Source organism: Delphinapterus leucas, chromosome 6 (genome assembly GCF_059928025.1).
Source record: "Delphinapterus leucas isolate spDelLeu-1000000601 "Yukka" chromosome 6, BTC_Dleu_Yukka2, whole genome shotgun sequence".
NCBI lineage: Eukaryota > Metazoa > Chordata > Mammalia > Artiodactyla > Monodontidae > Delphinapterus > Delphinapterus leucas.
In genome coordinates, this window is record NC_143134.1 from 120,685,057 (window position 1) to 120,710,830 (window position 25,774).

General features: G+C 55.0%; 1 protein-coding gene across 1 annotated transcript in view; it reads left to right on the forward strand.

Annotated features, from left to right (window-relative positions):
• Window positions 1–1,253: 1,253 nt before the first annotated feature.
• NTNG2 (netrin G2) overlaps window positions 1,254–25,774 on the forward strand; it is a 75,443-nt gene continuing 50,922 nt past the window's right edge. Inside the window, exons 1-2 of the mRNA XM_089913922.1 lie at window positions 1,254–1,836; window positions 5,464–6,522. Coding sequence (XP_089770048.1) covers window positions 6,310–6,522 — 213 coding nt within the window. The 5' untranslated portion in view covers window positions 1,254–1,836; window positions 5,464–6,309. The remainder of the gene's footprint in view (window positions 1,837–5,463; window positions 6,523–25,774) is intronic.

The window sequence follows — 25,774 nt, forward strand, 5'->3', positions numbered from 1 at the left end:
ATCCTGGCATAAAGCAGGTATTCAGTAAAAGTCAAATTATTATTATTATTAAAACAGATGACAGTCTTTAATTCCGTGTCCTCTGCCTGCTCTGTGACGACAGTCTAAACGTTATTCAGCAATACAGCCCCCTCTGCAAGCTTAGGGGGGGCCCAAAGCAGGGGAGGGTTAAGGTGGAGGTAAGAAGTGGCAGAGAGTGTGGCACTCAGGGCCACATCTTTTGCTCTTCTTCCTGACACCCTCTGTGACCTTGGACCTTGGACCAGTCTCTCTCTCTCTCTCTCTCTCTCTCTCTCTCTCTCTCTCTCTCTCTCTCTCTCTCTCTCTCCCTCTCTCTCCCTGTCCTCAGGCTCTTTGTTCTTGATGCACCAAATGACCGTGCTGGCTGCCTGAGCGCTGCAGTGAGAACCCACCCCCAGGAAGCCAGGAGCACCTGAAAACCACAGGTCTCCCCTGGAAGATGGAGGAAGCTCTCCCCACAGGCCTGGGAGGCAGCCTGGAAAGAAACCTCCAGGGGGTTGAAGAGCCCAGGGCTGCCCAGTGTGCCCAGCTCCCTGGCCTCTGCCCTGGGCTCTGCAGGAGTCCTCGCACGGGTTCCTCCTAGGCTTACCAGGGAGTGAGGCCTCTCCTGCCCCCCTACTCCGCACTCCCTCCGGAGCTGGCTTGGCTTCGTCAAAAGCAGGGCCCATCAGGGTGGAGGCGGCGATGTGTCAGCTGGTATTCAGGCTCTGGTTGTGCGCTCAGATCTCTCCCTCCCCATCTCCCCCAATCCACCCACCCACCCTTTTACCCACTGCTTGGGGCCTTCTGGGTGGCAGCACTTCCCAGAGGGAGACCGAGCTGCAGCCTTGAGCCCTTGGCTGTTGGGGGGTGGGCGGACTGACTCACTTGGCCCCCTCCCTGGGGCCGATGGGGCAGCTCCCACACCCATGGGCGCTGGCAGCCGGTCAGGCCCCTGGGTTTCGGAAAAGGAAGCCGCAGCCCCGCGGCGCCTGACCCGAGCTGGCTGAGGATGCGCTCTGCGCGCCAGGACCCGCTGGCCCCCGGGCCGGGAGGAGATGTTTAGGCTGCGACCCCCCAGAGCAGGCTCGCTCCCGCGGCCGCCCGCTGGGGCCACCCTGGCCGCGGGCCCGCCGGGACGCCCCTGCTCGCAGAGCCCCTCCCCGGGCCGTGGCGCGTCCCCCGATTCTCGCAGTATTTCCTTCCTGCACCTTTAAGAAGACCGTTGCTCCGTGGTGGGATGGTGTGTTAAAGCCACACAGAGGAAGTTACGCAGCCCGGATCAGACCGAGAGATAAAAGCCCCGATGGTGATCGTGAGTGATGGCAAGAGGATTTAGCCTCGGCATTAACTTGGAGCGGAGTGCAGGGGGGCAGTGAAACGCCCCGCCATCTGGCCCGCGCCGCGCCGGGGGGATGCCCCGGCGCCCCGACGAGCAGCCGCGAAGCCCACCCGGGCCGGGGGCTGCCCGGTGCCCGAGCGCGGGTCCCCTCCGAGCCGCCCAGGGGGCCCCAAAAGTTTGCACTTGTTAGCGGCGACCTCCCGCTCGGCCGGGGCGGGCGATGCGGGCGGCTGGGGCGGGCCCCTCCCCCGGCCCGCGTCTCCGGGACGGCTGCGGGCGGCCCCCCCGGCGGCCGGAGGGCTCCCCAGCCCCGATCTGACGGCCGCGGCGGCGGCGGCCACAGCGGCAGCGGGAGCAGCGCGGGGAAGCAGAACCGGCTCGCAGCCCTCGGCCCTCGCCCCACCCAGCGCCAGCCAGACGGTGGAGGCGGAGCGCCGAGGGTGGCGGTCCTCGGCCTCCCGGGTCTCCGCTCCGGGAAGCCGCTCCGAGCCGGGGTAAGGCTGGAGGGGAGAGCCCGGGAGGCGAGCGGGGGGGCGGGGGGGGGAGAGATGCTGCAGCTTTGCCAGGCTGGTTTCATTTTAAAAGGGCTTCGGTGACCATGCAGGCTTTCCCGCGGCCCAGGAGCCACTTAAAGCGGCCCAGCAAAGGCTCGGATGCAAAAGTTATTTGGTGGCGGCCGTTACTAGCGGAGGACTGGAGTCGCTTGGAGAGGGGTGTGTGAGTGTGCATTTGTAGCAGCATCTTAAAGGAGTAGCTTGTCTTCCTGGCTGGCTTTTTCCCACCAGGGTCTTTTTCCATCGTTTGTGAGAGTGAGTGGTGGGGATGGGTGTTACCAGAATGCCTGGATGTGTTTGTGAAAAGGAAATTAACCCTTCTCGCGCGCCATTCCCCTACCCCAATTTAATCGCCACCCCAATTCCTCCCATCCCCTTCCCCTCTCTGAAAACTGGGTATGTGTGAGTTGCACAGAGAAACTCTGTCTTCCAGCGGCGGCTAGAAACTTCTTTCCGTGCCCTGGAGGGGTGGGCTAATGGGGAGGGTTATGTGCCTGGACCGGCTTGGGGACAGCGTGGAGTCGAACCTCCAGCTGGGTGGCACGCAGATGGTGGGAGCAGAGGCCGCGGGAAGGCGGGAAGAGGACCGTGGACTCGCGGCGTCCGCGGGCTCCGAAGTAAGTTGTCCGCCTGGGCTGGGGGCTGCAGCGCTGGGGAAAAGGATGCAACGAATTCCCCGGCGCTTTGCTGGGCGTCTTCTAAGTAAGGGAGGCGGTGCCAGGTGTGGGTGCACCCTCGGTGCCCGCCGGGCCTTTTTGAAAGGCGTGATTATTAATTGCTCCTGTGGCTTGCACTCAACTTCGGGAAGACAAAAAGCAACTGCGGGATTGCCAGGCACGTCCCCGTGCGATGTCCGCCGTTTGCAGCCCACCCGAAGCACGGACTCCGAACCCTTGGCGTCCAAGGCTGGGAGCTGACCCCCATCTCCACACCCCCCCTCCCCCCGGCCCCAGCCGCCCAGCCGAGGCCTCCTCCTCGCGCCCCACCCCCCGCGCTCAACTCTTCGGGGCTGTCTGGGCGCTGAGAGGGCGTGGGGGGCGCCCGGGAGCCCAAGAAGGCTCCCATACCGGGGCTGGGGGCACCGGGGCCGCCGGAAATGGGATGCTCACTCGTGCGGCCGCGTTGAGCGGGGCACCTACTGGACCGGCGCGGGGTGAGGGAGGTTTAGGGTTGGGAGGATGGGGTGGGACTGGAAGGTGATCGCGACCGGGAGCGGGCTCCCCTTTCCTTCCTGGCTCCCAGCACCCTCCCCTGAAGGCAGATATCACCCCCCTCGACTGTCCCCGCTGGGAAAGGAGAAGAAACTTGGGGGTGGGCTGGGTCCTGGGAGAAGCCCCCAGCGCCCCCTCTCCAGGGACCACCCCCCCAGGGGCTCCGCGTCCACCAAGGCAAGTTTCCCACGAGGCGAGGGCACAGCCGGCAACTCCGGGAGGAGCCTGCTTCCAGCCCAGCCAGCTCGAGAGGCGCTAATTCAATAAGACAGAAAAATCTGAGTTCAGAAATCCTGGTAAAATCTAATTTTCGGGTTTTAATAACCTGGCTTTCAGCCCCCCTCGGTTCCTGAGGACTCTTAAAAGAAAATAAAGCGCATTGATTCTATTTGTTTCTGGGAGCTGTAGTTTCTTAATAATATCAGGTGAAGATTTATTTTCCAAGGAGTAAACTATCCACCGGGATACAACCTCTTACTCTGAAATTTCCCACACTGGCTTCTCACTCCGTGCTTTCCTCCTCGCTGTTCCGAAGACTCTTGCATCTCTCCCCCTTCCTTTTTTTCTGTTTGGCAAAAACTGACTGTAACATTCTCATGCTGAGCTCACAATTCCCTTACGATGCCAGCAACGCCCAACTGATTGACTAGTTGTAAACACATTTATTACCCACCCACCCCCCACCGCAGATTTTGATGTTGTTGGCTCCCCCACCCCATTTTCCAGGGAATGCATGGCATTTAAGCCTGCAGAACTGCAAAGCAATGAATAGGCTTGCGAGGCGCGCTGCCCCTTCGATCTCGCGGGCCTCCTGGACTCTGGGCCTCGCTGCCTCCCCACGCCCGCCTGCGTCCAGTGCGGTCCAGGCCGGAGGCAGCACTCTGGTCCTGCAGACGAAGGAAGCCCGTGTCCGGGCACACCCTGCGAGCCGCAGTCGGGCGCCCTACCTGGGAGTGAACAGTTAGGAGCCCGCGGCTGGAAGAATGAGTGAGGAATGTGCTGTTTTCTGGGCAGCGCGAAGCTCAGACAGAGGCATCCAAACCTTTGCCGGCCGCGCTATCTTATTTTTACTACATTTTCTCAGGTTGTAAAAATAGTCTCCAGGCGGGTTCTTTCTGAGAGTTTTCTAGCAAGGAGCACATTCAAGGCCGGACAGGCTCTGTAACACTGTTTCTCTTTAAACAGCCAGAGGTGAGATGTGAAAATGTGTCCCCCTCGGCTCATTCATCTGCATCAAGAGCCCTTCAGCCAGAGAGAGGGGCAGGGGCTGCCTTAATGCAGATTTATGATGCCCCCAGCCTGGAGCTTTGGGGCAGAGGCTGGGGACTTCTCCTGGGGAGGTGCGGAGCGGCCAGCCCCCATTTGGACAATGTCCCCCCACTCCGGTTTGTCATTTTTGGCAGGAGTGCGTTTGTGTCTGGGTGGAGAATGGAGGTTCATGGAAACGTAGTGGACCTTCTAGGTACAATGGCTGAAGAGTCAGCAGTTTGGGAATTTACATGCAATAATCGTAGACATAATAACCAGAATTAATAACACACGCGCTTCTGCTGTGGCTCATTGCAGTAACCTTTGCCCTATTGGCTAGTAGTTTTGGCCAGATCCCACACTGGGGACCAAATTCTTCTGGTGATATATCAAGTGTCCTGGAACACCCCGCACTATTGGAGTCGTGCTTTTCGCAATGTAACATTCATCTTAGTTATGTCTATTTAGGGCTTTTAAATAATTACCGGTAGCTTAAAATAGTAAAGCAATAATCATAATGGTGACCTGTTTATAAACATACCCTCTAAGGGATGATTGCAAAATTTTGGCCTTGATCAGAAAAGCTAATATGACAAATCATTGTCACTTCCGTCCAAGTCTTCAACACCCCTAGTTTCTTACAGTTAAAAATTAAATTCACCATTTCAGAATTTTGGAGATATATTTACTGGCACCCAGTTTGTAATTGTCGGCCCACGCGTGGACCATTCTTAATCTGAACCTGTCCTCACAGCCTCATTGGCACCTGTAATTACAGCCTCATCTACGGTTTTGACATTTTGACTTGTCAGGCATGATAAAGCCACCATTCAGTCTCGGCTCCTGGGGCTGCTTTAGAAAGTCACTGACCCCAAACAGGGGCACTTCTGCTGACCCCAACACCCCCATAAATATGGAGAAAGCGCATCACCTTTTAAATAATGTGCCCCATCTCCAAATGTGCATTTCCTATATTAACAAAAATAACCCAGTTTCCTCGGGACACCTTGCTAATAATGCAGCCTCATTTTTTGCACATTTTGCCAGAGAGCTTTTGTTCTTATACATCTTTACTCTCCCCCCCCTTTCTCTATTTAATTTGTTGCAGGTGTTGTTGCTAACGAGCTCTCTCTCCTCCCTTCTTACAATGAAAGACAAGCCAGACCCCGGGTACCTGGATGGATTGGGAGCTGAAGTCTCAGAAACTTCCTAATAAGTTGCCCATGGCTACCAGCCAAGGTCAGCTGGTTCCCATTAGCGCCTGTCCCCACCAAAGACGAGCCAAATAAGTTGCTCCCCAGTTAACACCTCAGTCGCTTTTTTTATGCTCCAGTCCAGCTGCAAATTGTTGTCACTTTAAGCCCATATGAAAAGAAATCTTTTATTGGTCCAAAATGCCAAGTCCAATCCCATAGAGGGAACGTGTTTGCAGCAAACAGGTACACCTCCTGATTTTACTTTATCTTTACAACGCAGGCCGGAGGGTTGTTTTGCAGTTGTGTTGAGCGCACATCACACATTCAGGGCCCTTTAAAGACCTGGGTTGATTGGAAGGACCAAAATTAAAAGCAATCTGATCCGGCCTCACGCCAGATCCCTGCGGATTTTCTCCCTATCCCATTTCCATCCACCGTCACAATTTGAGAGTCTGCCTGATTTGATCAGATTCCCCTCTGGGAGAGGTGTGATGCCAAGGTTAGGAGGACGCCAAGTTGTGGGCAACTTCTCGATCTGCCCATCAGCAGTCTGAGAAACGCTGGCTCTGAGTTTTCCACATCGGCCTCTTGGAAAAAACAAGTTCCTCGCTGTTTGCAACCTGGCAGAGTCCCTGGGACGTCCGGCCTCCGTCGCCTGGTAGATGTGGCTTTTCCATGCTGAGGTGGCGAGGCCCTCCTGACCCAGTCGCCACCTCTTCGGTCCCTCTCTGGGCCTCGCCCCTGGGGACTGCGCCGCCATGCTGCACCTGCTGGCCCTTTTCCTGCACTGCCTCCCGCTGGCCTCTGGGGACTACGACATCTGCAAATCCTGGGTGACCACGGATGAAGGCCCCACCTGGGAGTTCTATGCCTGCCAGCCCAAGGTGATGCGCCTGAAGGACTATGTCAAGGTGAAGGTGGAGCCCTCCGGCATCACGTGCGGAGACCCCCCTGAGAGATTCTGCTCCCACGTAAGTCAGCCCCACCCCGCCGTTCTGTTCGCTCAGGCCAAGTGGGTGGGGGTCTGGGCCGGACCCTGGGGGTGGGTGAGCAGAGCAGGAGGACCAAGATGCAAGGTTGACTCTCCTGCATGTAGGTTTGGGATCAGGTCTCTGACCCACCTTGGAAACGTGCCAAAGCAAAGGCGGCCCTGAGGATGCTGGGGTCACGTGACATGGTTCTTTGGGGTGGGGAAATTCTTGGCCAGGTGATCACTAGATCCTCTCCTCTTGGGAAAACCACAGTACTAGTCAGTTCCCCAGCCTTGCAGATAAGCCCCGCCTCTCTCGTAGGAAGTCAGCATCTGGGCGAGCGAGCAGAGTACTATTTGCAGCGTTGCACTCTGACCTCCCTCGGTTCGTCCCTTTGTGGTGCCACCTCCTATTCCACCCAATCCAATCCAGCAAACAGATTTGCCGAGCGAGGGAATGCCAAGCACCGAGGTGGCGCTTTGCAGGGGAAGGTTTGATGGCAGTGCAGAGGGGATTCGTAAGGGAGGACGGAAGGGGTCAGAGCAGGGCGGGTGGTGTGGCTGGTGCCATTTCTGATTCCACCCCTATGTGCAGTGACCACAGTCGCTGGTTAAGTCAGGGGGGAGGCAGGCTTTCAGGCGTTGTCACCTGAGTCCCTAGTTAGAGAAAGTTGGAGTCTTAGAGCCACGGAGTACATCAGTATTCAAGTAACATTAACAACAACAATAATAATAGCGGGGATCATTTGTGCAAAAGCCCCTGAGTGTGGAGGCTACGAGCTCAATACGAGTCATTCCATGGAGTCCTCCACTCAGCTGAGCTGGGTTGATCCTGTGCTGTACAAAGTAGGAGTTTCAGGGGGTGAGCTCTGGACCAGTGGCATCTCTGGGCCACTACTCCATCACCTGTAAAGTGTGTACACTAATAGCACACACTCAAGTCGTTGTAAGGAATAAGTGAGCTAATGCACCCTAAAATGCTCAGACTAGGGTCTGGCACAGAGCAAGTGCCCCTAGGTGTTAGCTATTGTCATTCCCATTGTACAGATGGAGAAACTGAGGTCCAAAGTCACAGCCCAGGAAGTGATGTAGCTATGATTTGAGTGTCTGGCTCCAGAGTCACTGAGCTAATCTGCCTCCCGAGAGACACCTTCCCACTGGGCAGAGCCCCGGGTCGGGCGGGAGGCTGGACAGGGCAGCCAGGCTGCAGGAGCCACAGGAAGGGCTCAGTGTCATCCTCGGGTGGCTGCTGCCTTCATGTGTCCTGCGGGGAGGCTCCAGGTCTCTGGGTTTATGGCTGGACTGAGCCGGTGTCCCCACTCGGCTCCTGAGGAGGCCTCAGTCCCGTGGGGCGCTTGGGTCCTATCCTAGAGCAGTCAGCCTGGGAAGGTAAGTTCCCACTTGGATGGTCAGCAGTCAGGAGGCTGTCACTGTGGGTGGTGGCTGGGCTGGGGGGAGCTAGCTGGGGAGAGAGAGAGGGAGGGAGGAGAAAGCAGCAAAGGGCCAGGAGCCAGGGACTGGAGAGTCCCACTGCACTGAGGACCCCAGGACTTTGCTGGCTCAGGGACAGGCAAGGGGGCTGGCCCCTGAAGGTCAGGGCCAAGGACAGCACCGGGGGAGCCCAGCTCTGAGTCCACATCTGAAGCTGGCTGCCCACCCCAGCTCATGTAAGGACTTCTCCACACAGTCCCTGAGCAGAGTCAACCGCTGCCTCTTGTATTCAGAGTCTTGACTGTATTTCTTCTTTTGAATATTAATCGTCTTAATGTGCTGGGGGCGGGACCGTGGGGGCGGGGTGCCTAAATCATAAATCACTGGACCAGCTTCTGGTCAAGGCTTGACGGCTGGAGATGACCATCAAATGCAAGTCTGAGGCCCTCTCCTGGCCAAAGCTGGCTCAGGATGCCCTTGGCCCCGGGCCTCTGCTCTGCCCCCACTCTCACACACAGAGAACCCAGCGCAGCTGCCGGGGTGGAGTGGTCACCCCGCCACAGTCCTGATGCCACCCAGCATGGGTCCTTGAGCTGTGCAAGGAGCATTCATGCCCTTCCTGTCCTCTCCTGGGAAGACCTGTGAGGAGGGGGCAGGGGAGGAACAGCATCTCCCTCGGTGTCCTGACACCTGTCTGATGGACTTAAATATTTCATGATGGGCTGCCATCCGGCTCTGCCCTTGATTACAAATGTGCAGCCAACGAGGATGGGGAGGCTGCCTGGGCTGGCTTCTGCAGGGAGGAGGGGGTCACATCCAGATGGATTCAAACCCCCCACCCCACCCCACTGTTTATTGCAGCTTCCCTAAGCAGGTTCTGTGCATGTCTCATTAAATCATCTCTAGGATGCTCTGAGGTGGGGACTCTTCTAATCCCATTGTAGGGATTAGAAAGCGTTGGCTAAATCCCGCCAAGGTCGCTCGGTCTAGAGGGCAGGCTGGGAACTTGTACGTGGCCAGGACCCATGCTTATGCACCCGACGGCCCAGCCTGCCCTCTCTGAGCTTTGGTGAAGCAGAGATGATGGTGTAGGCAAGTCACAGTGCCAGTGGAAAGATGCAGCCCGGCCATGGGTGTCCTGGCACGTAGTAGGTACTCAATGTGTGGTAGCTGTTATTTGCTTACCATTGTGGCTATCATGTCCTTGGTTGTGTCCGGGCCTTTGTCTCTTTGCCTCTCTCCAGCCTTGGGGACACCACGCCCTGTATTCCTGGTCTCAGGGCAGCAGGTGGTGGACGTGTGCTCAGGAAGCGTTCGCTCCTCTAGCCATGGCCGGTGGCGCCACCAGGGGGCGCCCTAGTGGTACCCAGGTGGACCTCTGCCCCCTTAGCCTTACAATAGCCCAGTGGGTCCCTGTTTCCTGGCACCCCTCCTGCGGCGAGTGCTGGGCCTGTCCTAACATCCACCCAAACGGAGCATGAGCCCTGGGGCACCCTGAGGTTGCAAGAGGGGCCACGGAACGACTGCCCCTTTCAGACTTCAGTGTGCAGACCCTCTCTCCCCCCCTGGACTTGTGTAGTTCCGCAAGGCCACCTGAGAACTGAATTGTAAATTCCAGCCTGGGGAGGAAGGCAAGCGGGGAGGAAGACCAAGATAAATGAACAAAAAACCTATTGGCTCCAAATGCACAATGAGAATTAATAGGGCTGAGCTCTCAACCAAGGATTCTTGGGCAAGGGCGAAATTTCAATGAGGGCTGCGGGAGAAGGCGGGCGGCCTCCCACCCCTGACTCCCAGGGCCTGGTTGGAGAGGGCCAGCCTTCTGAGAAGGAGGGAAAGGCAGCGCCCGCAAGGGCTTCTCAGCCCCTAGCAGGACCCCTTTCGGATGGGGAGGGCACTGTTGGGTTAGGGGAGCAGCCCCGCAGAGCTTCGAAAGAGCGGTCGCCGGCCAGCTGCCTGCACTGCCGTGAAAGGAAGGGGGAAACCCTGTCCTCATGCCTTGAGCCTCAGGAGAGAGATGGTGAGAAAAGAGGGTGGGGGGCATAGACCAGGCAGGTGGTGTTTAAAATGATCCTACAGCTAGCTACACACTGCTGCCCAAAGTGTAGTCCCTGGACTCACCTTGTTAGAAATGCAGACCCCCGGGCCCCGCCCCAGACCCGCTGAGCCAGAAGCTGCATATTAACGAGAAGTCCGGGTAATTGGGATGCACGCGGGGAATGCTCTGAGGAACGCTGCTCTACATGATCTGTCAGTGATGGGTGATACTTATTATTGATGATGGACAGACAGGAGGCCTGTGGTTGCCACGGGACCTTTGCAGGGTAAGGAGGTGTCGCCACTGCTGAAGGAGGAAAGCAGAGAGCAGGAGGGGTGGAGGTCCCAGGGGTGAGGGGTGAAGCTGGGAGCTCAGATTCCTGAATGTGGGAGACCTGGCGGAAGGTTCCAGAAAAGTGGTGTGCTATCCCGACAAGAGCCACAGGCCTGGAATCTGAAGACCGGAGCTTGCATCCCAGCTTTGCTGCTTGTGGGCTGGGTGATCTGGGGCAAGTCTTTCAATTTTCTGAGCCTCAGTTTCCCCACGTAATGGGACATGGCTGCCTTGCCCCCCCCCTCCGACTTCCTGGGAAAAGGAAGTGCCTTTCAGAATATCTGAAAGCGCTTAAAGAGTGCAAGTTCTCTTCTAGGGTGAGGCTTTGATAGTGTCGTTGATCCAGCCTTGAGCATCTTGCTTTTTCCACGGTGAAATAGCTGAACATTAAATGTTTCATCTAAGGAGACTCGAGCACACAGAGGCGCCTGGGTCTTGGTGCACAGGAAAACCCAGAGATGGTCATGAAGGCGCATCTTAGAGCACACGTCTTCCTCAGAACCTGCTTTGCCTTCTCTGCGCCTCCGTATACCCAGACGCAGAGCAAAGGGCCCCATCCCTACCCCATGGGGTCTGCTGGGCTGATGACTGCAGAGGACAGGTGGGTCCTGGGGGCCTCAAGCCCCTCCCCACCATGACACTGAACACCACGTGCAGAATCAAGGTCACAGATGCCGCGCCCCCTGCCAGACCTTGATGTTCACGAAACGTTTCCATCCAGCAGCACTGAGCTCACCAGCCCACTGGCTTGGGTCTTCTTTCCCCTCTGTGTTCTGCCCCCAAACCCACAGAGGACAGCCTGGGGAACACCCTTCCCCACCCCTCCCTCCTCTCCCCGTCACAGCCCTCCCGTCCCGTTTCCGGGGCTGACCTCATGCCAGGTACAGCTGTGATGGGACAGTGCAATAACTCCTGCAAATCCAAATAAACAAGAGAAACACAGCAGGTGTTAAGGGTGGTGCACAACTAACTAGGAGTGGGTGAGACTGAGACCTAATGTAAGGAGCTTGAGAAGGATGAGGGCGTGACCCACTCCCCCCCCCCCCCCCCCCGCACCATATGCTCTAGCTCACCACAGGGTTTCCTGCCTCCTTGCGTTGGCCCGTGCTGCCTCCTCCGCCTTCTTTGCTTCCTTCATTTCCGAGGCTTTCGTGTTTACCTAGATTACCTCAGTTTTTGAGGTTCAGGTTGGCCCCACCTCCCCCAGGAGGCCGTCCTTGACTCCCTAGCGCAGGTGGATTAGAAGGCCCCATCTGGTCACATCTGTGTCATTGGGCTTATAGAAGTGGCCTACTGTTCAGGCTCTAGAGGCAGAGAGGTAGAGGTTGGAATCCCCTGCTGCGTGACCTTTGGCGTGAAGCTTAACCTCTCTGAGTCTCATTTCCTTAAATGGGACTATTGATGGAATACGCATTTGGAACTGTCATGAGCACAGTGCCTAGAGTCAATGGTCAATCCGTGCTCATTATTCTACTCCTGATGTTTGCCTCCCCCTTGGACTGTGAGCTCCCCAGAGGCAGGGCTGCCTTGTTTATCTTTGCATCCCTCCCTCTTGGCTCAGTTAATTCTCAGAAGGCATTTATTTACTGAACCAATGGATGGGTGGGTGGAGGGACAGTGTCATCCAGAAAGGCTTCTCAGAGGAGGAGAGATTGGGGCTGACTCTTACAGGAATAACTAGGGCTTCAGTCAGGACAGAGGAGGCACCAAAGGCCTCTACTTATCTCCATTTGAGTCCCTGTTCTGTAGGATTTTCAATCAGTTGACACCAGGAGGTCTGCACAGTTCTGTCCTTAAGCAGGAAGTGGTTTTGGAACCTGAGCTTCCCCCAGCCCTTAGTGAAAGCCACTCAGTCTCTTGAAATGCCCGAGGCAGGGCCCAGCCTGGGACAAGGATAGTTCCATGCATGACATCTTGTTGCTCGGTACAGTCTCCTTCCTGGGGAGCAGACGACTGACAGGATGGGAGCAGCACTGCCTCCGAGGGCCGGGCCCACACGACTGAGATCCTGGCCTCTTACTCTTCTTAAGGGAATGAGTTTGGGTCCAGACACTCCATGGAGGGTAGCGGGCAGGGCCTCTGGAGTGCCAGGGGAAAGGGAAATGGCCTGGAGGACACATCTTTCCAAAGAGTGTCAGAGACTTAGAGGTTCTAGAACTTTTCCCCAGGCTCATCTGCCTCTTCCCTCTCTACATTCCCTGGCCCTGATTTTTCATATATTTTCATTTTTCTCCCTTAATGCATGTATAACACAAGCTGCCTTGTTAAGTCCCACGTGCGACGAGGCAGGGGGTGGATGGACAGGCAGGCCACTCCAGCTGTGGGTGAGAACTCGAGGTTTGGGATGGGGCAAACGGGGGCCCATGCTCATCCCACCCCTTCTGGGTTGTGGGACTTTGGATAAGTCCCTCGTGCTCTGAGCCTCAGTTTTCTCATCTGAAAATTGGGATGATGCTAAACACAATCTCAAAGGAAGGTCGTACGGATGAGATGAGACAAAGCGTGTAGAGCCCTCACCTGGGTGCCTGGCACAAAATGAATGTTTCCCAAAAGGGATTTTTTTTCCCCCATCCTAGAATTCAGTGTGAGAGACAAAAGGAGTAAAAGTAGAAAATAACAGAAGAGGAGCCTATTAGCCAAGTGTGTAAGGTGGGGTATAGTCAGCGTATGCTGTGGGAGTTCAAGGGGGGAAGGCAGGGCACCGGGTTGGTCTGGGTTGGTCTATGACCTTGAAGGGTTGGAGGATTCAGAAGAGTGATGATGAAGCAGAAAGAATCGCAATTGCAGAGATGCAGGTAGGGGTCCGTGTGACATGAGGGGCAGAGCAGTGGGCATGCAGAGACCTGAGGGAGCCCACAGGGCATGGGATTCCTGAGCCACAGGGCCGAACAGAGCTTGGCAGCCTCAAAGAAGCAGGTTCCCTCACCCTCACTGCCCCAGTAACGGGGTCCAGGCTGCAAAGCTCTGTTCCTGTCCCACAGCCCAGGACCCAGGCTTTCCTGCCTCCGACCTGGCCAGGGCCCACTTGGCCCACGAGGATGCTCAGCCCCTACCTGGGGGGGACCAGAGCGACGGGGAAAGTGGGAAACACAGATGATACACGGGTCTGTTCAGCTTTGGTTCGCAGGTTCTGATTTGTTTTTCATCACAGCGTGTTTGCTTAAATCTATGCAAACGTGTTTCTAATTCCCCAAGCACACACCAACTGCTGGCGCTGGTGGGGGGAGCGTGGCGTGTCAGAGTAGCATGAGCGCAGGATGCGAGCGGGGCAGTGCTGGGCCCCGACGGAGTCTCCTCGCTGCTGGGACAGCTCCTTAGCCTCAGTTTCCCCAACTGTGCAACGATGGGGTTTGGCTAGATTAACCGCTTCACCCAGCATCCCTGCGTGACTGTAGATACATTCTCGGAGTTTGGTAAAAATCTATGCTGGGGTTCAGCCTTGGTCTCAAACAGACGACGTGAGGGGCTCCAGTGCCGACGGAAGGGTTCCAAGGGCATATCCTGGGCTCAGCACAGCACTAGACTTTTTTTCAAGTTTAAATCCCTTTATTATAGTAGTCCGTTAAAGGAAAATCAAAACAAAGGAAAACAAAGCGGAGGGCTAAAAACATAATGGTGCATCACATCGTTTCCCCTTGGTTTCTGCTTCTAAATTCTTTTACAAATTTTTAAACTGAGGTATAATTGACACAGAAGACTGTATTAGTTTTAGGTGTACTGTACAACATGATGATTTGATGTAGGTACTAACTGTGGAAGGATTACCACTGTAGGTTTAGTTAATATCCATCACCACGCACAGTTAAAAGGTTTTTCTTGTGGCGAAGGCATTTAAAAATATTTTTTAATTAAAAGAATTGAGGTGATAGTCACATAACATGAAATTAACCATTCAATTTTTTAAAGTTGGGGTAAAACATATGACATAAAATTTGCCTTTTGAACCATTTTTAAGTTGCGCATTTAGCACATTCATGATGTTGTGTAACCAGACGGGAAACCCTGTCTCCCTCAGCAGCCACTCCCCGTTCCTCCTTCCCCCAGCCCCTGGCAACCACTAGTCTGCCTTCTGTCTCTCACATTTGCCTATTCCAGACATTTCATATAAATGGAATCGTGCAGTGTGTGACTTTTTGTATCTGGCTTCCTTCACTCAGCATAACATGCTCGAGCTTCATCCATGTTGTAGCTCGTACCAGTACTTCATTCCTTTTTATGGCCGAATAATATTCCACCGTATGCGCTACCACGTTTTGTTTATCCATTCATTGGTTGCTGGGCATTTGGGTTGTTTCCACTTTGGGGCTATTATGAATATAATATTGTTAGGAACATTTATGTACAAGGTTTTGAGTGGACATATGTTTTCATTCCTCTTGGGTCTATACCTAGGAGTGGAATTGCTGGGTCATATGGTAATTTTATTTTTTGTTTATTTATTTTTAAAATAAACTTATTTATGTGTTTGTTTATCTTTGGCTGCGTCGGGTCTTCGTTGCTGCGCGCGGGCTTTCTCTCCAGTTGCAGCGAGACGGGGCCACTCTTCGTTGCAGTGTGCAGGCTTCTCATCGCGTTGGCTTCTCTTTGTTGCGGAGCACGGGCTCTAGGTGCACGGGCTTCGGTAGTTGTGGCACGTGGGCTCAGTAGTTGTGGCTCGTGGGCTCTAGAGCACAGGCTCAGTAGTTGTGGTGCACGGGCTTAGCTGCTCCACAGCATGTGGGATCTTCCCGGACCAGGGCTCGAACCCGTGTCCCCTGCATTGGCAGGCGGATTCTTAACCACTGTGCCACCAGGGAAGTCCCCATATGGTAATTTTAGATTTAAGTTTTTAAGGAGCTGCCGAACTGTTTTCCAGGGCATCTGCACTATATCACATTCCTACCAGCTCTGTACAAGGGTTCCAATTTCTCCAGGTCCTTGCCAACGTTTGTCATTTTCCGTCTTTGTTTTTTACTATAATGGCTAACCTGGTTGGTGTGAAGTGGTATCTCATTAGGATTTTGATTTTCATGTCCCTAATGACTAATGATGCTGGATATTATGTGCTTATTGACCATTTATATATCTTCTTGGGAGAAATATATATTCAAGTCTTTTGCCCATTTTTTCATTGGGTTGTCTTTTTGTTGTTGAGTAGTACATGTTTTTTATATATTCTGGATACTAAATCCTTATCAGATATATGATTTGCAAATATTTCCCCCATTCTACAGATAATCTTTCATTCTCTTGATTGTGTCCTTTTAGGCACAATTTCTTTTTTTATTTTAGTGAAGTCTAATTCATCTCTTTTTTCCTTGTGCTTTTGGTGTCATATCTAAGAAATCATTGCTAAATTCAAGCTCACGAGTGCTTACCCCTATGTTTTCTTCTAAGACTTTAATAGTTTTCGATCTTATAGTTAGATCTTTGATCCATTTTGAGTTAATTTTTGTATATGATGTCAGACAAGCATCCAACTTCAGTCTTTTACATGTGGATATACGCTTTTCCCAACACTACATGTTGAAAAGACTATTCTTTCCCCATGGAATGGTCTTGACACCCTTGTTGAAAATCAGTTGACCATAGACGTATGGGTTTATTTCTGGACTCTCAGATCTATTCCACTGAGGCACTGAGCAGTCTATGTGCAGTATTTCATCTAACCCTCCCAAATATCCCTCATGGTGGAAACAACCTTTATCTTATTGTCCCCATTTTACAGATGAGAAAACTGAGAGTCTAATACTGAGTGGCAAAGTCCAGGCCCAAACTCAGACCCTAGTCACTCAACCTCCCGAGGAGGGAGGAAGTCCAAATGCTCACCCCTCCTCCCTCCCTTTCTCTCCCACCTCCGTCCTTTCCTCCCTCTTTTGCTCCCTTTTTCCTAACTTATCCTTTAAGTTGGGATGTTAACTGTGATTCCCAGAGAAGGGTATCTGGGGAGGGGATGTCATGACCTGTGACCTCTCTGGTCTCCAAATATCTCCTGCCTCCACTTCACCTCCTCGCCTCCCCTGCTCACCAGGGCACCAGATTCTGTGTCTCCATCTTTGCTACACAAGTAGGCGATAAAGAAATGCTGGTGATAATTATCGCTCATCTCAAGTAGATGGTGCAGTTGGGAAGGGGTCTTAGAGATTATCTAAACCAGAGGAACCCCGATATCTCTTAAGCACATCACAGTGGAACTAACTACTCAAGGGAAAGTGGGTGCCTGGAACCTGGCTGCTGGCACCCTCTGCCCCTGCCCCGGACCCCTGAGCCCCCACCCCCGGAAATCCTAGGGCTCCTGTGAACACAATACGAAACCACTAATAGAGTCCAACTTCTGCCCCATTTCCTACATGGGGAAACTGAGGCCCGACGGGATGGACTGACTTCCTCGGGCCCCAGTGAGGGAGCAGCAGACCCGGGAGGTTCAACCGTAAGCCATGGACTGGAGCCCTGGGGACATGAGGCCCTCCACACCAGGTCCCCGTACATCCAGTCACCTCCTGGATTTGACCACATGTGGTGGCATTCGGTGGGGGACCTGGAATGCCTCCCAGCGCGCGGTGGAGCTACACCTTCAGGGTAGGCATGGCCGTAAGGTTAAAGTTTGCTCTCTGGCCTGCTCAGGTGAGCTCTCACACCTGTGTGTAGCCCCTGGTGACCCAGCCCTGCTCAGAGCTGGCTCTTGCAGGCCCTGGGGATCCTAAGGCCCCTGCCCTGGCCCGTCCGCAAGCTGTGGTTCTCCTTGCTGTGGCAGCACTGTGAAAGGTGGACAGGAAGGGGATGTTTGTGGGAGGTGGGCAAGGCCAGGGGTGAGGCAGGATGGGGGGCAGAATGTTAGGGATCACAGCAAAGTCAGCCTCGGCGATTACCCTCCGATGTCGGGCTGGGGTGCATGTGGTCCAGCCCCGGCCCGCAGCTGGGAGCTTCAGGAAGCAAGAGCCGGGGATACACTCTCGTGTGCCCCACCACACGCTGGTGTTTCTCCCACCCGTCCCATCTCGTGGGTTTTGGCTGCCATTTCCCGAGGCCTCCCTGTGGGCCGGGTACCCTGCTTATGCACTTTCTGTGCATAGCGTTTGTGTTTTCTCCGCAGCACTGGGACGGGTATACTGCAAATGAAGGGAGGGAGGCTCAGAGAGGTGGAGAGACTTACCCAAGTTTGCACAGCAGCGACAAAGCCAGGATCTGTCTCCGGGGCCTTGACCACTGTCCCATCCTGCCTTGTCAAAAGTCGGGATCACTGTCCTTGGGGACCCGAGATCCCAAGGTGCAACCACGTCACCCCTCAGGGCCTCGTTGGTAGGAAGGAATTAAATCCACGTTTGTGGATCCCTCCAGATCTACACCTGGGGCTTTCTAGAGCTGCCCTTCCTATTAAAGCGTCCTGGGCCCGTCTGCAAGGACCCGGCATTCTTCTCCCCCAGCGCAGTTTGTCCTGGGGTCTTTGGGACAATTTGGACCCCCTCGGTCCTGCATTCCAGCTCCCTCCTGTTGCCTGAATCATTTGTCCACTTGACTCCAAGTGTCAACCAGGGAAATAAAAGGAAATGAAACACAACCAGGGCATTTCCCCTCGGTCGTAGCAGAAGTCCATTTTTGGGCAAAAGATGAAAAGGAGGAGAATGAGAGATGGAGCCTGAAGGTAACCCCAGAGGCTCGTCAGCCACAGCAGCACGCCCCCGCCTGAGCCCACAGAAAGGGCATGGTGCCCATGTGGGAGACTGCAGGTTCCTGAATTGTCCCTTCCTTCTGCGGAATCAAGAGACAGCAAAGGCAGGTGACAGCTGGAGGAGAAGCCAGTGGGCCAAAGAGCATGCCCTGTTCCCACCCCAGGCACCATCTAAAACCCCTTGCCAACAGCTCCGAGGCTGACGTCTTGCTGGGTCTGGGCTTCTGGGGATCAGGCTCCACGCTGGACTGGCTGCCAGGGGCTGGGTGCCCTTGGGTCTCGTCCCTGCTTTGGGATGTAAACTTCCTGCCTTCACCAGAGGGGGTCTATGTATTCACCCTCCAGACCCCACTGCATTCCTAGATCTTGCTTCTGGCTTTTGGGACTTTCAGACTTAGAGGGAGGAAGAGGGAGAGGCATGGAGAGAGCAATAACCTCCCAGGCACTGGAGGACCCGGAGGGGATGGGCAGAGGCAGGACACCAACCTCAGCTCAGCTGCAAAACCCCAGAGCAGTGCCTCCTTCTCTGGCGGGGTCTCAGCCCCTTTGAGAATCCATGGTGCTCTTCTTGGAACAATGTGGGTGCGTGCACGTGCGCGCACACACACACACACACACACACACACACACACGGTTGCAAACACTCACAAGGCTTCCCAGACCACCCTGAGTCCACATGTGGGCCCCTATGGGCCCCTATGCTCCCTCTGGGGGCCCTTAAGCTCAGGAAAATCACCATTTGTCTTCTTGTAACTGACTGATCCTGTTGCCTGAGGCTTTTCTTGATTTCACATCTTCCACCACCTCTTCAGACCAGCAAAAGCTCATATTTATTGAGTGCCTACTGCATACCAAGCACTTGACCTGAAGTTGCTCGTTGAACCCACCCAGAACACTTAACGACAGATCCTATATTTATACCCATTTTCAATATGAGGAACCTGAGGTTCAGAGAGGTTAAGCCACTTGCTCAAAGTCACACAGCTTCCAAGTAGAGGAGCCTGGCAGCTCCACTCCAGGCTCCCTGGACCCAGTGCCTAGCTCCTAACCAGGCTGCTTAGCTGACCTGAGGCGCTCTGAATCTCTATCTCACTGTTGGATTGAGGTGGTTGTTGTGTGTGTATGTGCGTGTGCGCGTGCGTGCACGTATGTGTGGCCATTTTGCTGGGGGAGTGTACTGTCCCTGTCTGCCCCTCCTCCCCCAGCACTCCTCGGCAGCCTGAGCAAGGAGGGCTGGGGAGGAGTGACGGCAGCGTTTTGCCCACCCCCTCTACCCCTTGAGACATGATGGAGTCTCCTAATCCGATTATTTGATAATTCACTTATTTCATGTCTAATTGGCAGTGTGTGGGCTCCCACGCACCAGCTCCAGGGAAGGCGAGATGGCTTTGCCTGGAGGAATCCGATCTGTTTTTCTGGGGAAGGAGTGGGGAAAAAATACACCCAAGAATGGACAATAATGGACCTAAAAATAGAGGGTGGAGGGAAGTGGGGGCGGGGAGCCAGGCATCTGCCTTCCACTGGGCCTGCTTGCACCCGGCAGCTCCCCCCCTCCCACCCGTGGGTTCCCCAAGGGTCTGGCTGCCTCTCAGCCTGGAGGAGAGGCATGGGAATGGGGAGCGGAAGGAAAGCAAGACTGGGAGCCAGATGCCACTCCAAGATGGAGAATTGTCCCATCGAAGGGTCCTCCGGGCTGTGGCCTTGACCTTGGCTGCACGTCAGAGTCTCCTGGGGAGCTGTAACCAGCCAATGCCTGGGAAGGGACCTACCCCTGAGGGTCTGATGTGGTTGGTCCGGGGTTCCCCTAGGTGAGTCAACGTGAGAACCACTCTAAGGGGTGTCTCCACAGCAGGAATAGGGGTGCAGATTTGGGGCCTCTCTCCTCCTTTGCCCCCGGGTCTCCTAAACCTTGAGACAGCCTTTCTGAAGGCCCCAAACCCAGATGGTCCGCTGGGACTCCAGAGGAGTGAAGGCAGGGGACAGGGAGCTGTGCAGACTCTTGGTTCTGTCCGGGTCCCCATCCCACTTGAGTGTCCTCAGCTGAGCCTCACAGTGGACTCACCTGGGAGCTCTTAACATCCCCCCCCAACCTGCCGGGGCTGCAGCCCCACCTGCTACTGCAGAGTCTCTAGGGTGGGCCTGGGCCGAGGATTATTCAAGCTGGGTGGTCCCAGGATGAAACAAAGTTTGAGAACCAACATTTCAGTCTTGCCCAGGACGGCACTGGGTCCCTTCCAGCTATAAGCATCTTGTCTTTTCATCTTAAGTATCTTGGTTTTTTGAATTGAAAAACTAGAGGAGGAGAGAGATTGCTCTCAGAGTCTTTCCTTCCATCTGAGCTGCAGGCACCCCATCCTTGCTCTGGCTTCCTGGGACCTGAAGGGTGCTGGCCACCACCTTACCCTTTGTTCCCAGGTTCTTAACCTCTCTTTCTGAAAGGAGGCTGCCCAGCCAGAGTCAGGGCTTTCCCTGCAGCTGCTAAATGTCAAGGCTGCCGGCTGGCTCCAGGCCTCCCCTTCCACCTTATCTCCTGCTGCCCACCAGGCTCCTGGTCCATCCAAGCACATTAACTCCTCTCTACCTGGGGCTTTTGCACGTCTGGTCTGGCCCTTCTCTTGATCCCGCTACATAGCGCACCCTCCCCACAGCCTGGTCAAATCTCCCTCCACCTGTCCATATCCAGCCCACCCACCCTTGTGGGCCTGTCCTTCTGAAACCCCACCTCCTCCAGGAAGCCTTCCTGACCTTCCCAGCCAGTTCCCCTCCAGGCTTGTCATCCGTGCCATACTCTGGTGGTCACAGCACGGTGGTCAATGCTCCCATAAGGGGTCAAAGGTTACTGCAGGTATGACCTTGAGTCAGTGCCTGGCCTCTGGGGGCCTCAGTCCCCTCAGCTATAAAGCAGGGATGATGGTGAGAGCTGGGCTGACATCACTGTACAGGTGTCCTTCTTTGGACCAACTGTAGCGGGGGCCCCTACCTGGCCAGGCATCTGAGTCACTGCAGGGGGGGTTTTGAGTGGTTGGTTGTTTGGTGGCTTGGTTCACTTTCAACCTGGAGCGGAACTTCTGGTCTTAGTGCCCAGAGATACTTTCATCTCTTTCTTCTTCCCAAGGATGTGGATGGGCAGCCAGGTTTGATGGCTGTTTCTTCGGGGCCATTTTGCACATTAGAGATAGTTGTTGAATAAGTGAAGGAATAAATAAATGAAACCTTACCAGCTCAGGCTTGCCTCTCTCACCACCACCAAGGCCTTCATCGGTAGAGCGATGCACCTGTCCAGTTGTGCCCGAGGATGGGGCAGGCCCAGACACTTCTTTCTCTTTCCTCTACCCGACCGCTTCTTACGCCTCAGAGACCAGCAAGAAGAAGCCCTAGAAAGTCTCAGCTTGTGGCCATTGGCACAGTCAGGTCCCATCCGTCCAGGTGCTGCATCCACTCCTGACACCTCCTTTTCAATGCGGAGGACCTGGAGAGGGGACCCGCCCAGGAGGGGGAGTCGCTCTGCAAACCTTAATTAAGCATCTTGCGTGTGACAGGCCCCACTCCTGTCTTCACAGGACACACAGTGGGGAGGGGACCACACAGTAATTAACAGAAGAAGTCGCTAAGGAAAACCGATCAAGTGCCCATCTCGGGGAGGGAGGTGCTGGCCAGGGTGTTCTCCGAGGAAGGGAGGGTTAGCAGACACCTGCAAAGGGGTGGAGGAGAGGAGCTCCAGACAGAGGTGGCGAAGCCCAGGTGGGATGGGGGATGGGCATCAAGATAGGAAGAGAGATTCCAGGGTCCAAAACAAGGTGGAAATTGACCTCAATGGGATCATACAATGATTTGTAAGAATTTTGTATACGTTTTGTAGACTCCGTGGCACAAAAGTTCATTTCATCTTCCCTAAACCAAGGAATGACCCTACGGGCAGAGGCAGGGTAGCATAGCGGGCTCCTTATAGAGTATATATTGTGGAGCTTCTAACGCCAGTTCTGCCCTTTGCTCAGCAAAGTGCCATTGAATAGGTTTTCTAACCTATCGGTGCCTTGGCTTCTCCATTTTGAAAATAATTATTAGGATCGTCATGAATAGAGAAAAGGAAATTTCACACGAAAAATCACGATCTCAATGTCTGGTGCTAAGAAAAATACTCAGTAGGGAAGTTTAAAAAAGAAAAACGGAAGCAAGGCAAGACGAGAAGCGAGATAGGTGGGCGAGGTGGGCAGAGCCAGGACCAGCTTGGGTTTGGAATTTATCCGAAGAGGGTGCTCTGGGGTGCAGCTCTGGGGTGCTGAAGCACACGGCTGCTTTCTAGAGTGTGCCTGGTGGCAGGTCGGGGCGGGGAGGCCGGAGGGGTTGGTGGTGGCAGGGGGTGGACAGGACAACTGTCAGGGGAGGGGCTGCCGGGATGGATCTTCAACCTCAACCCTCTTGGACCCTCCCCTTTCAGCCGGTGGTCCCACCAGCCTTGGGGCTCTTTCAGGACCCACCGAGGCCCCATTGCTCTTCAGCAAGAAAGCCAAGGGCAGCTCTCAGAGAGGAGGAGAGGGGCTCTGCAAAGGCCCCAGGGGTCTGGGGAAGGTGGCTCCCCTGAGTACTCCAGCCAGGCCCCTCCGAGGGGGCTGCTCGTCCCCCTGCCTCCCCGCCCCCCGCCCCCAGTACTGCATCCTCCAAGCCGCTTTTTTCCTCCGTGATAAAATATTCATGTCAGCAGAGCAGGCCCTCTTTGGGAAGGCTGCCTGTGTCTAGCTTCTGCTTTGTACAAGCTTTTAAAGAGCAGGGCGCTTTTCCTACTCTCTAAGCATTTTCTAAGTCCTCAATCAATAATGCACTTTACCCAGCTTCTCTGAATGCAGCTTTTCTTCCTCTCTGCACCCTTCCCCCCACCCTGCCCCGATTTCTCTCTCTTTCTCTCTTTCCTTCTTTCTTTTGTCCTTCTGTCTCTCCCTATTTACTTTTATTTACTTCTTTTCTAAATGTGTTCCACGAAAGCGTTGAGCTGTTTGGGTGGCGAGCCTCGGATGGGGAGTGGGGTGGGCAGGGAGGGAGGATGGAGAGAGGCCAGGGCAGCCGCCAAGCAGGCGGGTCCTTGGATGAACAGGTGGAGTCTGCGTGCGAGGCGGGGCGAGGAGGAACGCTGAGCCTTCCCGCTGGCCCTGGTGGGGAAGCGTTTGAGCTCCTGGCACGGGGGAAGAGGAGGGCTTGGGCTAATGCGGCCTCTCACTCTCCTTTTTCTAATCAATTAGAAAACGTTTACAGCATAACCAGAGAAAAGAGGACAAACACGCAGAAGAAAGGGGGCAATATGCAGAGCGTGAGTCCAAATACATCGCCAAACTTTCTAAGGAGCCAGCAGCCCAGATTGGCCTATCTGCTTTTTATAGTAATGAGCTCCCTGTCGTGGAAGGTATGCAAATGAAGAGCTGCCATCCCTTGTCTGAGAGAGATGCCCACGTGGATCTGATCAGTTATGTGGTACCCAGTGAGGGGCTGGGGTGCAGCAGGTGCCCGTGGGGGGGGGTGGTCCTACAGGGATCAACCCAGGCACTCTTCAGCTGGGATAGAATTTCCCACCCCAAACATTCCTAAAAATCTGGCTGTGGCAAGAATCTGCATATGCCCAGGACAGAGTGAAATATTTCCTTTTTTTTTTTTTTTTAAGGAATACAATTTTGAGTTCCTGGAGAGATTAACCCTTGTCTAGCCAGAGCCTTGGCAAGACCTCACCCCACCCTCTCTGGCTGTTCAGCGGATGGACAGCCTCTCTGGGTCTTCAGTGGTGGAAGCAGTGTTTGGCGTTGCGTCCTTGTCCGTCTCCTGGACAGCTCGTCCTCCGGGGCAGCCCTACGCCTCAGGTGGTCAGAAAGGCTGGCTGGCTGGGTCTGTTGGGGAAGTCAGAGTCAGGGCGAGGAGGACTGAGGAAGTGGGTCCCTGCCCCGCTGCTAGAACAACACCTGGGCCGGCTGCTTTCCACTCCCCTCAGTAACCGCACAGTCCTCCCTGGGTGATGCCGGGAGGGTCGCTTACCCTCTCTGAGTCGCATCAGAGCAATGGGATCCAGTGAGGCACGTTAGGAAGGGCGCATTGGGACTTCCCTGGAGTTCAGTGGTTAGGACTCTGCGCTTCCACTGCAGGGGGCACGGCTTCGATCCCTGGTTGGGGAAAGAAGATCCCGCATGACTCGCGGTGGAGCCAAAATATTAAAAAAAAAAAAAAAAAAAGAAAAGAAGAAAAGGGCATGTTGAATAACTGCTCAATAGATACCATCCTTAGATCCAACTGTCAAGGATCCTCACCGAGTTTGGAAATACTTATCAAGTGCCGCTTTGTGCAAATCACTGCTGGGAGTGCGGGGTGGCAAGGATGAGCCAGACCCGGCCCCTGCTGTCCCAGAGTCCAGTCTCAGTCTCGGAAGGTTCCGGAAGGAGGTAAATGTGGGCAGGGGTGAAATGAAAGGGGGCCTGGAGCAGAGCGGAGGGCTGCTGCAAGCAGCCGCAGAACTGAAGTGCATTTCCTAAGTTACAGCCTGGCCAGGCCCGGCTCAGGAGGTGGCCGGTGACTCTGGGTCCGAGGCAGACCTTGGACCAGGAGATGCCCACGGTGGCTGGCTCGGGATCAGGGTCTGGGGTGGGGGTGGGGAGGACATCACTGTGGCTTCTGGAGAGTCATTGCCAGGATGGATGAGCCCTGGGAAGACACCTTCCCCTGCCTGAGTAACGGCCAGGCTGGGAAGAAATGGCTCCAAGGAGAAACAAAACCAGAAAATTACAAGAGGAGCCTCCCTGGCCAGCTGCAGCTCCTGCCCCGAAATAACATGAGGGTCGGTTTCTGCTGATTCACGAGCAGGGAAGGGTGACCTTGCTGCTGTCCAGGACTTTTGCTCGGAAAGAAACCAGAAAAAGAGAAGGGAGAGAGGCCTGGGGGATCGGGTTGGGAGGAGTTAGAGGCGGGACAGGGATCAGTGAAACGGCTGAAGGAGAAGGGGGGCGGGGCGGGGGGAGGAGCAGAGGGAGGGAGGGAGGAGAGAGTTAGAGACCTCAGCGCAGCTAGCATTAGAATCGGCTCCCAACAGAATCTCCGTTTCCGATTTGTTAATAATTTATCCCCGCTGCAACTTTTCTTACCAATAAATAGGAAATAATTTGTTAAGGAGAATTCCCCCGGCACCCTGGCTTTCTCCCTGGGATGAGGGCATGGGGATGTGTCTCTGCATCCTTTCATCGAACTGGTGTGGGCGACCGAGGAACTTGGACTTGGGGAGGTGAGAGTCAGAGCTCAGTCGTTTCATGAATGGGGAAACCGAGGCACAGGCAGGGCAAGGCCCCACCCAAGGTCACACACGGGGTCAGGGACAGTCTCCGGGATCCCAACTCCATGATCTCATGGGTCGGCGACCAGGCCCAAAGAGTTTCCCCCTGAAGTTCTAGAAGCGTCATCCAAGGCGGAGGTGGGGCTAGCTCCTCTGTGGGTTGACTTCCCCCCACTGTTGCTCCTGCCTAAGTCCTGTTCTGTAAGACGGAGCTGTGCTGCCCCGCCTTCCCCTAAGCGCCCCGTCAGGGTCCCCGGGGAAGGCCGTGTTCCGAGTCCTTGCCCAGCCCGCCTTGCCCAGGGCTCTCCCTGGCAGCCCCCCGCCTCCAGCCTCCCACCCGCAGATGCCCCAGCCCCAGCTGAGGTTGGTGGGGCTGGGGATGAGACTTCAGCTAGCAACTTGGCAGACAGGTTCAAAAAAATCTGTCAGCTGCTAAACTGTTCCCTGGGTTCGCCCACACGCCTCGGTGGCACCCGAGCCTCTGGGGAGTGGCGCACGGCTGGGGC